The 16,301-nt window shown below is 43.8% G+C and overlaps 2 protein-coding genes across 2 annotated transcripts in view; both read left to right on the top strand.

Moving 5' to 3' along the window:
• XK (X-linked Kx blood group antigen, Kell and VPS13A binding protein) overlaps nucleotides 1-10,696 on the top strand; it is a 30,013-nt gene extending 19,317 nt beyond the window's left edge. Inside the window, exon 3 of the mRNA XM_050936642.1 lies at nucleotides 3,403-10,696. Within this exon, the coding sequence (XP_050792599.1) occupies nucleotides 3,403-4,232 (830 nt within the window). The 3' untranslated portion in view covers nucleotides 4,233-10,696. The remainder of the gene's footprint in view (nucleotides 1-3,402) is intronic.
• Nucleotides 1-16,301, top strand: part of LOC127042977 (cytochrome b-245 heavy chain) — a 65,823-nt gene that overhangs the window by 9,646 nt on the left and 39,876 nt on the right. The window lies entirely within an intron of this gene.

The following is a 16,301-nucleotide window of genomic DNA, read 5'->3' as shown; positions in this document are numbered from 1 at the left end:
AGTGGAAATGCTGTACCCCCTCTTTGAGAAGATATGGGAAGAAGAAGTGATTCCGGTAGACTGGAAAGAGGGATATCTCATCAAAATCCCCAAGAAAGGAGGTCTTAGCAACTGTGCCAATTATAGAGGAATCACACTCCTGTCAGTGCCAGGGAAGGTCTTCAACCGAGTCCTCTTAGAGAGAATGAAGGATGCCGTCGATCCACAACTACGAGATGAACAGGCAGGTTTCTGGCAGAATAGATCATGCACGGACCAGATAGCAACGCTTCGCATCATAGTCGAGCAGTCTATGGAGTGGAACTCCTTGTTGTACATCAACTTTGTTGATTATGAGAAAGCGTTCGATAGCGTGGATCGAGAGACCCTCTGGAAGCTCTTTTGGCACTACGGCATCCCAGCAAAGGTGGTCAACCTGATCAAGAACTCATATGATGGTATATACTGTAGAGTGATCCATGGAGGGCAGCTTACTAACAGCTTCCAGGTGCAAACTGGAGTCAGGCAAGGATGCTTGTTGTCACCACTTCTCTTTCTCCTCGTCATCGATTGGATTGTGAAGACATCCACTTATGAGCGTAGGAACGGAATCCAGTGGATGTTGTGGACCCAGCTTGATGACCTGGACTTTGCTGACGACCTTGCGCTCCTTTCGCACAGTAAACAGCAGATGCAAGAGAAGACCAACGTAGTGGCAGCCACGTCATCACAGGTTGGCCTCAACATTCACAAGGACAAGACCAAGATCCTTAGGATTAACTCCATCAGCAATGACCCAGTCACACTGAATGGAAGCCCCCTGGAAGAAGTGCAGTCCTTCACCTACCTAGGTAGCATCATCGACCAGCAGGGTGGCACCGAAGCAGACATCAAAGTAAGGATTGGTAAGGCAAGAGCAGCCTTCTTACAGCTCAAGAACATCTGGAGCTCCAGAGAGCTGTCTTTGGCAATAAAAATTCGACTGTTCAACTCCAATGTGAAATCAGTCCTACTATATGGAGCTGAAACCTGGAGGACAACCAAAACAACCATCAGGAAGATCCAGACCTTCATTAATAGCTGCCTCAGAAGGATTCTCCAGATCCGCTGGCCAGACACCATCAGTAACATCCACCTCTTGGAGAGGACCTGTCAACTCCCAGCAGACGAAAAAATCAGAAGGAGAAGGTGGGGTTGGATAGGACATACACTACGTAAGCAGCCAACTAACATCACCAAACAGGCACTGCGGTGGAACCCCCAAGGCAAGCGGAAAAGAGGCCGTCCAAGAAACACCTGGCGACGCGACCTTCAGGCTGATAGCAAAAAAATGGGCTATACCTGGAACCAGCTAGAGCAAATGGCCCAGGATAGAGGACTCTGGAGATCTATGGTTGGCGGCCCATACCCCGATTGGGGTGACGGGCATGAGTGAGTGAGTGAGTACCTTTGTATATCTTTTTGAAATCCTAGGTTGAAAAGCACTATGCTATTGCAAAGTATTATTTTATTAAAACATTTACATAGTGTTTGGGGTTGTTTTTGTTTTTCACAAATGTCTCAAGGTGTTTCCTAATTTACAGCCAGATAAAAGTAGCATCAGACATACAGCACTGTGAGCTGTGATTTTAAAAACTAACTCAGCCTACCACTAGCCACTAATTGATGGGTGGTTGATTCCATAGGGCATGGAGCACCATTGCCAAAATCCCATGGCCAAAGGTTATTCCCCCAAGTAATCTTTATGATCACAGTGGGTAGGGTGCCAGTAACAACCTATGATCTGCGTCTAATCAACTGACCACACACAGTGTAATTAGTTAGATCTTTTCCATTCATGGTCAAATAAACTAGGTATTAATTGCCGCCAAGTTCACCCTTGTTTTTAGTGTGCAAGTTTGGTAGTGAGAAGGGCTCCCTCTGTAAGGGTGATGTAGTATGTTTTGACCACAATTGCTAGACTCTGTTTCCCTCTGAGGAGAGTGGGACAGATATTGCTTTCTGCTACTTATCTGCTTCCCTCATCCCCCAATCCTGGGGCTGTCCAGGAGCTGGTTTAGCCCTTGGCAGAAGCTGGAATAACCTCAAAGGCTCTAACTTGTGCTGGCAGGAACAACTGCATAGGGGCCATTTTGTCAGCCGTGGATTGCCGGAGCACAGTGCACTCTGGTGATGCTCCCACCCACTGTGACCACACCCCCTGTGTCAGTGAAAGAACAGGGTCAGGAGTGGGTGGTGTAGAATGGCTGCATACTACCTAGGGATTCCACTAGAGCAGTGGTGCCTAAACTTTTTTTGTGGCACTCCCCTCCTTACCAGTAATGGCCTCTGTCCGCAACTCCTCCCCCATTACTGCACAATTGGCTCAGCAGAGGAGCTTAGGCTGAATGTGGAGCTAGGGGCATAACTGGGGAGGGGGGAAGGAGCTGGAGCTAGAAGTGGAGCTGGCCTGGGGTTAAAGAGCGAGTGAGGGCAGAGCTGGGCTGGGGGCAGAGCTAAGGTTGCCAGGTGTCCGGTTTTCAACTCGAACGCCCAGTCGAAAAGGGACCCTGGCTGCTCTGGTCAGCACAGCTGACTGGGCCACTAAAAGTCCAGTTGGCTGCAAATGCTGCCAGCTCTATGAGGCTTCCAGAAGCAGCCAGCATGTCCTCCGGCTTCTAGGCGCAGGGGTGGCCAGGGGGCATTGTGTGCTGCCCCTGCCTGAGATCTGGCTCCTCAGCTCCCATTGGTTGGGAACTGCAGCCAATGGGAGCTGCGGGGGCAGGGCCTGCAGATGGGGGCAGCGTGCGGAGTCCCCTGGACGCTCCTGTACATAGAAGCCAGAGGGACATGCCAGCCACTTCTGAGAGCTGCTTGAGGTAAGTGAGACCCCAAACCCCCTTCCGCACCCCAACCCCCTGCCCCAGCCCTGAGCCCCCTCCAACATTCTGAACACCTCAGCTCCACCTCCAAGCCTAGAGCCCCCTCACACACCCCAACCCTCTGCCCTAGCTGGGTGAAAATGGCAGGGGTGGGGCAAGGACATTTGGTTTTCTGCAATCAGAAAGTTGACAACCCTAGACAGAGGGGGGCAGAGTGGAACTGTGGTTAGCATCAGAGTGGAGCTGGGGCTGGGGCCGGAGCTGGGCTGGAGATAGAGTGGAGCTGTATCTGGAGTTGGGGAGCTGGGCTGGGGGCAGAGCGAGGCTGGGTGGCACTCTCCACCCCCTGTGAGGGCTGGCCTGGGCCCCACTGTACCCCCCAAAAAACATTCCTCCACACTTCCTAGGGGGCATGCCCCACAGTTTGGGGTCCACTGCCCTAGAGAAGGGAAGTCCCCAGCTCCCCTGTTAAAGCAGCTTTCCAGTTGCTTTGTACTATCTGAATGTGTTTCATTTAACATTTGATAAAACAAAAGGTTCTGATAATCTTTTCTTTTCCCAGGCATCTTCATGGTCCTTTCTCTGCTGTCGATTGTATATGGTGCATTACGCTGCAACATCCTTGCCATTAAGATTAAGTATGATGATTATGATGTCAGCGTGAAAGCTGCAGCCTACCTCTGTATATTCCTCTGGAGAAGCTTTGAGATTGCCACCCGTGTTGTAGTCCTGGTCCTTTTCAGTTCTGTGCTTCAAATCTGGGTCCTGCCTGTGGTACTCCTGAATTTCTTTGGCTTTTTCTTTTACCCTTGGATTCTCTTTTGTCAAAGCAAGTCCCCTTTCCCTGAAAACATAGAGAAGGCGTTGACCAGGGTGGGCACGACCATTGTACTGTGCCTCCTCACCTTCTTGTATGCTGGCATTAACATGTTCTGCTGGTCAGCTGTGCAGCTGAAGCTAAATGATCCTGACTTAATTAACAAATCCCAAAATTGGTACCAACTGGCTGTATATTATATGCTAAGGTTCATTGAGAATGCCTTCCTCCTTTTGCTGTGGTATGTTTATAAAACAGACGTCTACCTGTACGTGTGTGCCCCTTTATTAGTCCTGCAGCTGCTGATTGGCTATTGCATGGCCATCCTGTTCATGCTGGTGTTCTATCAGTTCTGCCACCCATGCAGGAAGCTCTTCTCATCCAGTATTTCAGAAGGTTTGCTGTCATGTTTCAAGTACCTCTGCTTTGCTTGCAAACCACCTAAGGTCACCGCGCCTGTGGATAAGGCAGACTTGAAATCACCGGATGGTATTGGTGATGATGCGCAGGCCACTTATAAGACAAATGAGTCTCAGAATGGGAATCTGCATCAGAGTGTTTCTTCCAATGCGTAAAGTGGCTAGTGGAAAGCAGGCAGAACTGGAAAGCTACTGCACACTTACCCAAAGCATTGTGTACCTTGGACTCTGAGCCTTGTTAATTTTTCTGCCAGTGCAGCTGTACTGCATGGGTACTCTGACATGCATATGCATACGGCACACTTGACACACGTACACATACAGCAGCCACTGTCTGTGGATTTATATTACATGGTGATTCCACACAGAGGTTTATCATCTGCTTAGTCTGAAATCCTACAGGAGACATCTTTATATTGTAGCAAAATGGACCTAACCCTTTCCTGTGGTCTGATTCATTCAGGAGGTCTGAGGAGAATGAGAAGACCTAGGAAATGCAATATGTAGAGAGTGTCATGAGAGCAGGCCATTTCAGCATGGAAGCTGAGCATGTTACTGGACTACCTGGTAATTGTAGATGATTAGCTGTGGTCTAGCTGGTTTTCTGCTTTTAAGATAATCATATCTTACATCCTGACTGGTGCAATACCATACCACAGGCCTTTGTGACATCAGGATTGAACTGCTGCAAGGCATTCTATATTAGGCTGCCCGCAATGCAGGCCAGTTCCCTACTGCTGGTATTGGAGCATGATTATTTCTGAGAATGGCCAGAGGGCATTAGGCTGATGCACTCTTTCACTGTCTACCTTTGCTGCTGCTTACTTTGCTGATCGAGTTTAAAGTATTCATTGCAATGTTTAAAGCCTTGAATGGATGAGGTGTCGTATATATTACCAAACACTCAACATAGTGTGTCTGGAACCATCTCTAACTAGCGGCAGAGGCATAACAATCGGTCGTATAGCAGCAGAAGAAATTCAGCCCATCTTTTTTATTTAATGTTATGTTTTGGTTATCAGAGCATCAGGATTTTGGACTACCTTGCCCTGTTGGCTTCAGAAGTGCCACAGATTTGGGTCCTTTTAAAAGAGGAGCTTAAAGACTTTTTCGCACATCACCTTAATTAATCAAAATGATTTGTGTGCTTCATAAGGTGCTGAGAATGGTTTGGCAGCTGGGCACCCCAGAAAGACAGTTTATTCAGAGCATTTTAAAAAGAGGTTTGTTTTGTTTTAAAATGCAGTACATTGACTGCAAGTCTGAAGAATGCATTCACTTATTCAGCCTTTCGTGTTTGATTCAGCACCTTGTGTTTGTCCTGAGCCTAACACACTGTGGGTGCCACTGGAAACAAATGATAGGAATTCATTAATTGGAATCCCTTTTACCATTCATTGGCTAGGTCTCTATTCTGCTTTAAAGTATACCGTGACGTCCTTGAAAGAAACGATGATATCAATGCACCTGTATCAGAATTGTCATGAGATGGGAGGAGGGGCAGAGATGTGGCAAGTTGCGCTTGCACCTAGAATGCTGCAAGAGTCTGAGCTCTTTTTATTACTGGATGTTTTCATGCTGCAGTTGTACAGTGTAGCTTTTATTTTTTTTACTTTGGTCTCTCTGTGTGTGTGGCATATATATATTGAATACCTCATTACATTATGAGGTGGGATAGTGTAAAGGCTTTCTTGGCACGAGTTTGGCATGGGCACATGACTCACATGTGGGGTTGACACCTACTCTGTAAATGAATCCACTTCCCCAGGTAGCTTTTGAATAAGTTCTTGGGGAGACTGCAATATTTCTGTGTAAAGAAAAAAACATTCTAGATCATTTGCAGAAGTTTCTTAAACAATGAGTTAGAGGAACAGATGGTGAAAGCTGTAATTGTCTTCAATGGAGCTACACTGATTTACACCAGCTAAGAATATAGTGCAGAATTTTTTTTCTTGGTCCAAGCCTGTACAGTTGGACACACAGGGGTGTATTTTCCAACTTACTGTAGAACCTCAGAGTTATGAACACCAGAAGTGACCAGTTAAACACACCTCATTTGGAACTGGAAGTAAGCTATCAGGCAGCAGCAGAGACCAAAAGAAAAAATATATAATATAGTACTGGGTTAAACGTAAACTACTAAAAAAATTAAGGAAAAGCAGCATTTTTCTTCTCATAGTACAGTTTTGAAACTTTACCAAGTCAATGTTCAGTTATCAACTTTTGAAAGAACCATAACGTTTTGTTCAGAGTTACGAATATTCAGAGTTACAAACAACCTCCATTCCCAAGGTGCTCGTAACTCTGAGGTTCTACTGTACTTTGCTGAAGTTGGGAGTCTAACTTCATATTTAGACACCCAATTGATGACTATGAAAATCATCATTAGGTTCCTGAATACCTAAGTAGGTGCTAATTTAGCACCTAGGTCTGACATTTCACCCCTTGGCAATTAAGGCAGTTTAGCTTAACCTGAAGAGGGATATTACTTCTGGGGAAATTCTGTGCCAAAACATTTAAAATTCTGTACGCAATATTTTAAAATTCTGCAAAATTCTGTATATTTTATTTGTCAAAATAACAGTATACAATCACACCAGTTTCAATTATTTTGGTATTTCATTTCAAAATACCTATCAGCAACTATATAGTGTAGAACAGCCCAATGTCTAACAATACAGACACACACAAAAATTCCTGTAGGAGTAGAGAGTTAAGGAAACCCCTACAACAACCCAGTTCTTGTTTCTCTGCCCCTTCCCTCTAGAGCCCAGCATGGGGGCCAGACACCCACACCTCCTCCCGCCCCAGAGCCCAGCTGCAGGGCACACCCCCAGCTCAGACACTCACATGCAGAAGCTGACATCTGAGAGTGTAGTATACATATAGACATAGTAGTGTTTTCTTTCACATACAAATAATGAAGTTCTACGTATATACATATTTTTAGAGAATGTTCTGTGTTATTTACTATTTTTATACTGATCTACTGAAATGCATGTAGAGGCTACTGAATATATTAAATAATTATAATGATGACTATATATGGGTTTTGTTGCAGTTCTGATGCCTTTGCCTTAGCTATGCAGAGGTAGCCAATTATATCTGAGATAATAGGTCAAATACTTCTATGTAAGTGTTATTGTTTAAGGCTGCCATGCTCCAAATATACAGTCATTACATCTAAGAGAGGAGGTTAAATAAACCCATCAGATAACATGTTTGCTATATATATTTTTGATCAATCTGTGTTACCACTGCTGGTGGGAAGAGAATGTACGAAGGAAGGACAGAGGCAAAAGTCCTGTGCAGTGTTGGACTCTGTATTTTAAAGGATAGCTGTTGACCGACATTTCCCCCTTCATCCAAATTGTACTATGGGTCAGTCTCTGATGCATGACTGGCCTGGGGTACTAATGGTTACACTGATCCTATGCATGCAGTGACTAGGGGTCCACAAAAAGACCCCTTCCTCCAACATTGACTGTCACTGATCAGAAACACTGGTGTCAGATCTGCACTCTGGTTGGTCAGTGTGGAGCATGAATTAAAGCTGTTCCCTATCTATTCATATTGAGGAAGGGACAGTGGTAGCTATGAGTGTGTGCGCATATGTGTGTGTGATTTTTCATATGAATAAAGGCTTGCAGGACCTAGTTCTTGTCTATTCTCCTATATTTGTAAAACAAATTTTTAGAAACCCAAGTTGAAAGTTACACCACATTGGCATGTTTCATATCACACCAGATCTGTTTGGACAGAACTGTAATATGTGTTTGCATTATCTACTATACTTGGGGAGGAAAAAGGCATCAGTGTTCTTAGTGGACAGCATGTACCACTAAAGATATTAATTAATCAGAAAAGTTGCTTTGTAAGTGAGCTACCAGTATAAAGAAACTTGAGTCAAATAAGGAAAGGAAACCCTCACGTTACATTGCAAATGAATGTAGGGTTGCCATTTCTTGTAATTTTTATCACAAATCTCATGATATCTCATGTTTTTCTTCAAGCCCCAGATCATGGAGTTATGTGACTGGGTGAGAATCTCAGCTTTTCATTTTTTTAAAGTAACACCCTAGCCCTCATCGTTGCAGAGAAAAGATTGAAAACGAGACCCTCTAAAATCTCAAGAACCAGAAGGCAAATGAAAAGAACTTTCTTTCATTCACTTTTTAAAATCTCATGGGTTTTAGCCAATCTCATGATTTTTGGGACCTGACTCATGACAGGTCAGTGCAGGGAGCTGAACTTGATAGCTTCTCAAGGTCTTTCCAGCACTACATATCTATGACTTCTGAATGCTTGGGGTTGGCAAGACTGATATATATTTTAAAACAAAATTGCTGAAAACCAGTTTTTTATGAAAATACCAGCTCCTAGCTTTTCTCTGCAACAGTTGCTAACATCCAAACACATAAAGCAGAAATTTTCTTTCACTCCCTGTTCTATTCTAATCTAGGTTGACCACCTTTTCAAAAGGCAAAAGCGGGACATATGCAGGAGCCCCGCACCCTGGCCAGGCCAGAAGCCAGAGCTGGCCTATGGTAAGAGCCGCCCAGGGAGCTGGGGCCACTACGGGGAGCAAGACCCTCCACCTTCCATGAGAGGAGGTCTGTGGTACCCGAGAGCAGCCTCTGACCCATGTCCCCTCCCCCTGGGGTGCACTGCCCATGGCAGGTGGAAGGGCTACAGCCCCCCACAGTGGCCTGGGCTCCCTGGGCTGCACGTACTACTGCCTGGCTCCAGCTTCTGGCCTAGCCAAGAGGAAGGGCCTATGGGGAGGAGGAGAAGAGGGTGGGGCCTCATGGCAAGGGGCAGCCAAGGTCCACAGGGAAGAGGCTGGCACCAGCCCTGAGCGTCAGGCAGGCACAGAATGGCCTCGTAGGGAATCTGGGACAAATGCTGTCTTGGAGTCTTTCAGCCTGAGATCTGGTCTTGACCTCTGTATTTCAGGACTGTCCCACCCTATTCTGGTTAGCTGTCACCTTATTCTAAGTGCTTATGTAGCAAAGGACAGAATTCTGAACACACACACACATACACACACCCCTCCCTCTGATTTGAGTTTGGAGAGGCCCAGGACTTGAAAAGCAGCAGATTGAGGGTCATGTGAATTCTTACTGCCTAAAAAAGTCAATATAGTAAAAATGAAATATTTTGCACACTCACCATAAATTTTTGACTCTCTGGACAAAATGAAAGGCAGTTTGTTCAGCCAGACAACCTACTATATTGCTGGGGTGGGGAGAGAGAAGAGATCCAAATCTTATGAAAATAGCAAAATTTTACCCAAGAAAAAATTGTCAATTCTATTCTTTGCTAAATTTTACCCTGTCCATAGTGGGAACCCATTATTGCTGATGGAAATGGCAATATTTTCCCCTTAGTTGAATAGCAAGGTCTTGTGAAATTTTCAATGTATATATGAATGCAGTGCATATTTGCAGAGCTCTAACTGCAGGCCAGGATTAAAGTACATTTAGAAGTGGGAGCCAATTGCAGGGTGCCAGTTGTTGCCAGGTGAGATTTTAAAAAGGACACGTTGCATGAACAAGCTAAGCAATATAGCAACAGTTACAATTGCAGTTTTGCGCCTTTCTGGTTAAAGTGAACATATTAAAAACGGAGACAAGCATAGCATGTATTTAAAATATAAATAGAAAATAATGTCTAAACATATGAATATATGAGTGTGCGCTAGCTGTCTGCACAGATTCCCAATTGTCAAGATTGCTCGTCTTTAGTATCTCAAGATTTTCAAAAGTGACTAGCGAGTTCACTCTTTGGGTGTCCAACTTGAAACCCTTCAGACAGGCCTGTATTTCATAAAAGTGCTGAGCAGCTACCCTCTGAAAAACAGGCTCCTCTAAGGTGTCCCGAGTTGGGTGTCCAAAACTTGAGGCAATTAAAATTCCTAGTGATTTTTGAAAATCTTGGCCAAGAGCAACATGCCTTTACTTTCTCCAAACAGGACATTCAGAGCAAAAATAGGATGTTTGACCTGAGACCAGGTACAGAGCTGATTAGCTCACTGAAGAATAGAATCCGCCTTAGGGGTATTCAAGACCTCTGTGGGGAAACAGCGCACAGTGCATGCCTAACACTACATCAACCTTAAACCTCTGCTATTAGGTCCTCACTTTCATGAGCATTAAAATCCACATATACGTTTTAGCAGAAAATAACAAAGCATAATATATGTTTCATCTATTAGCTTTTGAAAAATTTCTTCAGATATTCTTTTCTTCTGGCTAACCTCTCCTGTCAATCTACAACTTTAATCATCCATAATTGATGTGTCCAACAAAATGATGCATGGTATATTTTGATAACCAGACAACAAAGTCAGAGGTAATCAGGTTATAGATTAATTCACTTTGACTTCTGCAGCCTTCTGAACTTCTAAGCATTAAATGAAGACCATAGCATCTCACTGAAAGACACTTGAACGATATTTATGTCGTGATTATGTATGCATTGCTGTGCTTGTAAACAGACTGACAGTTTTGTATCCTGAATTGTGCCAAATACAGTAACTGTAACAAATACAAAGCTATATGCTTGCATCTACTGCTCTGCAGTAAGTGATCCTAATAAATTTTGTTTATGTTCTTTAAGCAGTATTTCTTCCTGTTTTTCCCCCTTGTTGTCTATTGCATTGGGAAAGCAATATTAGAATATGGGTGTTGTTATAGAAAGGAACAACAAAACATTCACATCATATTTTCTAGGGTTGCTTTTTTTTAATCAAAGCATCACTGTTGTGAAAATGGGAGTGTACAGATGCTTGCATGTCCTTGAAAATGGTTGCTGCTATATGCAGACTGCTAGCAAGATTCTGCTCAAATGCATTCAGATCCTGCAGGAAAAAAAGGCGTTACAGAGGGACTGGAAAAGAGATTTTCCTGGAAAAGAAAAGTAGACACCAGAACTACATTTAGAGATTACAGTTATTAGAACTACAAATGGATACAGCCTTCCTTTCATCTGTAGTAATGCTATTTCCTCTAATTTTGATTTAACAGACCAATGCTAGCACCAAAGAGCTATTTAGAACAATCTGACTTTACATTACATTAACCCCTTTGGAGACCTAGACCTACAGTGTGCTTCAGTGTTCAAATAAACCATTGTTGTATGGCTAAAGTCCTGGCTGGGATGATTTAGTTGGTGTTGGTCCTGTTTTGAGCAGGGAGTTGGACTAGATGACTCCTAAAGTCTCTTTCAACCCTAATCTTCTATGACTCTATGATTCTAATGGTGCTCTTTTAAAATCAAACGAGCCCTAAACTGTGCAGCGGCATAATGCTATTCCAGGGGTTAAAATAAGTATATACATCACAACTTTATGCTAAGCTATATGGCTGAGTCATTTCAACTCTGATGCTTGGGAATTTCAAGACAGCTTTTAATCCCATTTGACGGTGTTTTGAAAGCAGATACACTGTACTGCCAACTCCTGTAAATCCTTACTATCAAATACGGCCAAGATTTTCCAAAGCAACTAGGGATTTGGAGTACCTGAGCACTCATCCTGAGACTCTTCAGAGGGACCTCATTTTCAGAGGGCTGACTTCAGACAGGCTCCTTTAAGGAGTCTCAAGATAAGCACTCCAGAACTAAAAAACTCAGAAGTGCTAGTCACTTTAAAAAAGTTTAGCCATAGTCCTCACTACTGTGAGTGACTTCAATAAACACCATAGTCTGTGATAGTGTTTGCAGCACCAGTCCCTAAGATCGCTTCATATCTCACTATGAATGATGATCCAGTGGGCAGGGTGCTAGACCTGCAACTCAATTCCCTACTCTGCCACAGACTTCCCATATGAGTTACCTAGTCTCTCTGTAATCTGTTCCCCATCTGCAAAATGGGCATAACAGTACTTCCCTATCTCACAGGGGTGTAGTGAGGCTAAATACACTAAAGATGGTGAGGTGCTCAGATACTGTGGTAAGGCGGGGAGGATTTACCTAGTACCAAGACAGCTAAGTCCCTCTACAAAGAGATAATAAGCACTGTCAGATAATACTAATCACACATATACTGTAATGTGTGTACACATTATCTTGCTCTCTGCCTCATTACTCCAGGCCGTGTTAATAACAAAAGCAAGGATTGTTTTGAAGGGTTAACGTCAAGTGAAGAATCGCCCTTCTGGCTGAAATGTTTTTTCCTATTATTCTAACTTGTCGCTGAAAATGATTAGAGAGTGTAGTGAGTTGGTGTGGCCTCTCTCTGAGCCTGATGGGGAGGGACCACTCTCCACCCCCTGGAGCCAGGCAAGCCACAGACCCCATGGCAGAAGCAAAGGGGCAGGACAGGAAGTTTAAAAGGTGGGCCCTACAGCTCAGTGGTGCAAGAGCCAGGGAAGGGAGCAGATGTCCCTCACCTGCGGCTGATCCGTGCACCAGAGACCGAGTTCTACAGCTCCACAGACCCAGAGAAGGTTCTGGGACTGCCGACTGACCAGTACCCTGGCCATGTACCCCAGGAGACAGAGAAACCCAGGAGATGGAGGTACACTGAGAAGGGGTAGTAGGAAGTAGCCCAGGGACAACAGACATTAGTCTGGTTGTGTTGCCAAAGTCTAGGTAAGCATGTTTTGGTGGTATCCCCACTTACCCAGCCGCAGAATTCTCCACCACTGGCAGGGCCCTGGGGATGGGACCTGGGGAGATAGGGTGGGCCTGGGTCCCTCTACCCTGGGATGGCAGCCTACCCACTTTAGGCCGGATGGCCTGTGTTTGCTTGTTGCTCTGCCAGGGCCAAAGCCTGTAGACTGCTAATTCCTCTGTTGAGCATTGTATTTATAGGCACAACATAGTGATGAGCATGGCTTCCCCCCGAGCCTGACGGGAAGGGACGGACAAGGGCCACTACAGAGGGGAAAGATGATTTTTTTTTCAGTTTATTTTGTATAGTCCATTTAACTATTTCCTCCTAAATAGCTAATGAGATTCCCTTGTTGTGTTTGTGGGTCTCCTCCCAGCAATAGAGGAGAGAGAAAAACCTTAGAAAACTGGAAACTGTGACTGTAAAACCACAATAATGAGGAGAGTGACATAGTGGCAGGTGTAGTATGCATAGCTACTGTTAATACCTCTTCTTTTGGTTTTTATTTTAACAGTAGACTAGATTTCAAGCTGACAGTTTCTCTTTAATTATGTTTTGTTGCAGTACACACAGGAACTTAAATCTACCATTCCCTCTACTCAGAAAAGGGTACTGTTCAGACATATGCTAATAATATAGAGGCAATGAGCAGAAAGAAAACGAACCACAAAGCAAAGGCAGGTAATAGGGATTGTTGCCTCAATTGGATGTGGAAAGAAGACTAACTTTGTCAGTACCTTGGGCCCGTCTGTACAATGTGATCAGGGATCAATGCCACTGTCTTGCTGGGATCTTTTACCAAACTAACAAAGTGATTCCCCAAAAAGTCAGCATTTGAGTCCTCTATTAGGAAGTGTGTTCTACATGTACAGATGAGAGATGCTGAAGTGGGACTGGCCAGGGCATTGCAAATAACAAGTCCTGCTTTATAGTTACATGCTTATATAAAACCAGAACTGGACCAAAGCCATCTGGAGTCAGAGAAAGGCAAAAACATACTGAAAAGGAATGGAGAAGCAGATTATTGGAGATGTTGGAATGGCGGGGGGACATAATAAGTGAAAAATTACTTCCGTCTTGCAGTGAATTAAGGACCAGAGTAATGATATTGATGGTGTCTTAATGATTTATTGTGCATGTAAGGCAAAGCCAGTGAAAGGTGGAAGCAGTTCCATAGGGTTAACTAATCAAATGACCCACCTGCCAGTTATGTTTAACTGTTCAGCTTGACTTGCCATTTGGTACAAAGTGAAATGGAAAATCCCAGAGGCCTGAGCAAGAATCCATTAGCTAGCACCTATAAATCACTCTTCCTATAATCACCCAAAAATGCAGCCAATGTTGAGTTGCTATCTTAACTAAGCAAAGCATAAATAACCTCTCTTTTCTCAGTGCTCTGAAACAACAAAGAAAGGAGAAACTTCAAGTCCAAAAGATTCATTGCAAGGAAAAGACAGAAAAAAATCTGACTAAGGTGTCATCAAATCAAAACATAACTTTGCTGTGGACTTAGACACATCACTTATTCATCAGGACTTCTCCTGTGCTAATTCTCTGGCTAAATTCTTTGTGCAGACTTTCCATGGGTGAAAGCCACATTTATATATACAGTTACACATACATGGGGGACTTCTACAGATTTCTGGAGTGTGATTTAGTAGGACTGGTTTGAAATTTTGCTCCCAAGTATCTCAAGCAGCCTGGAAATAGGTTTGAAAAATCAATCTGCTTTTATTTAAAAAGAAACAAAGAGTAACTCTTTCTTTTCTTTCTTCCTTTGATGTAACCTCTTTAGAATACCTATGTGAGCTTCACACTCTGCTCATTTCATATCATTTTAGACAAGAGTTCCATTGAAAAAGGTAGATCTGTTTTTAAGGCTTTAGATATAAAATTCTGTTAACAATGCTGCAAACTTCTGTAAGTGTTCAGTATTAAAAGCTCAATAGAAATTCTATCTGAATGAAATTAACCTCTGTGCAGAGAGCTAGTGCAAGGCCTACTGAGCACAGAAGACACACTCAAGCAAATAGCAAGAGCAATCTCAGAGCTTTCCCCAGAAACTTTATTATGCCCACTGCAGCCAAGTGAAATTCAGCCCTTTGCACAGGGCCAGCTTTAAGGTCAAAGCACTAGTGAGTCCATTAATGGCTATTAGCCAGGATGGGTAAGGAATGGTGTCCCTAGCCTCTGTTTGTCAGAGGATGGAGATGGATGGCAGGAGAAAGATCACTTGATCATTACCTGTTAGGTTCACTCCCTCTGGGGTACCTGGCATTGGCCACTGTTGGCAGACGGGATACTGGGCTTGATGGACCTTTGGTCTGACCTGGTACGGCCGTTCTTATGTTCTTAGATTATGTTCTCATTTCAGCCATTGAGGGCTTTGCATGCTAATTCAAACAAGTCTCTTGACTTGATGGGGACAAACCTAGAGGAAGAGACGTTGTAGCTGGTGTCTTTCTCATAAAACTGAACAAAGCAAAAAATGTAAAACTAGCAAATTTGGTGGCAAGAGATGTAAAATTCTACATCAGGAGAGGGCTTAAGTGAGACTTAAATGGCGCATGGGCCTTGGGCTCTTCCTTGACACAGGGGTGAATTTCACCAGCCATGTATTGGCATTCTAGCTAGATTATGATTTTCAGTTGAAAGCTACGTAGCTGACTCCCTGGCAGCAGGGTTCATTATATTACAACATCTTGCTTAGATATCTCCATTACACGGGATGTTATCCCACAGTGGTTCCCCTATTGATATTATTCAAACTAAATCACTGTCATCCAAATAAAAATGAGTCAGAAGTCATATCTACAAGACGTGGAACTGGCAGTGCCTTTCTGCAGGTACCTGGTGGGTAAGCTATGTCAGCTTGTCACTGCCCCACAGAGGTATTGTCAAAGGGATAATAAGTGAGATGCCATTGAACAGTTAATTTATAAGGATAGGTGAAACTATACTGCTATAGTTAAACCAGTACAAACCCTCCAGCATGGATTCAGTTATGCCATTATAGCTACTCCCATACCAGAAGGGGTATAAGGCCATATGTACACTAGAAGGCTTTGCCAGCATAGTTAGATTGGTATAGCTGTACTGGCAAAGCACTCCTTGTGTGGATACTGCTACACTGGCAAAACTGCCATCTCTATTGTGCAACATAAACTATATGGTTAAAAGTGCAGTTTTGCCAGTATAGCTGCATCTGCACTAGGGGCACTAGAGGCTTTTGCTAGTCCAGCCATGTCAGTAAAAAAAATCACACTGCTTCACACAGCAACCAACAAAGCTATGCTGACAACCACCCTCTAGTGTAGGTATAGCTTTATGCTACAGTATGAGGCACCTTTATATCAATATAACTGCATCCATATTGGGCTTTAATCAATATAACTGTATCAGTTAAAAAGACACCCCCACCCCCCCACACACCCCAACATAGTTTTACCAATGCAACTTTTAAGTGTAGACCAGGCCTTGGATTCAGGAGACCACTGCCTGGATGCACACATACTTGCCTGACCCTTTCCATTTGTGTGGAAGAGCTCAGGTGTCAGTGGATCATCACCAGATCATCCACCCCAGAAGCATTTGTGACTCCAGTCTGG

The sequence above is a fragment of the Gopherus flavomarginatus genome, chromosome 1 (assembly GCF_025201925.1).
Source record: "Gopherus flavomarginatus isolate rGopFla2 chromosome 1, rGopFla2.mat.asm, whole genome shotgun sequence".
NCBI lineage: Eukaryota > Metazoa > Chordata > Testudines > Testudinidae > Gopherus > Gopherus flavomarginatus.
This window is presented reverse-complemented; position numbering and strand designations above follow the sequence as displayed.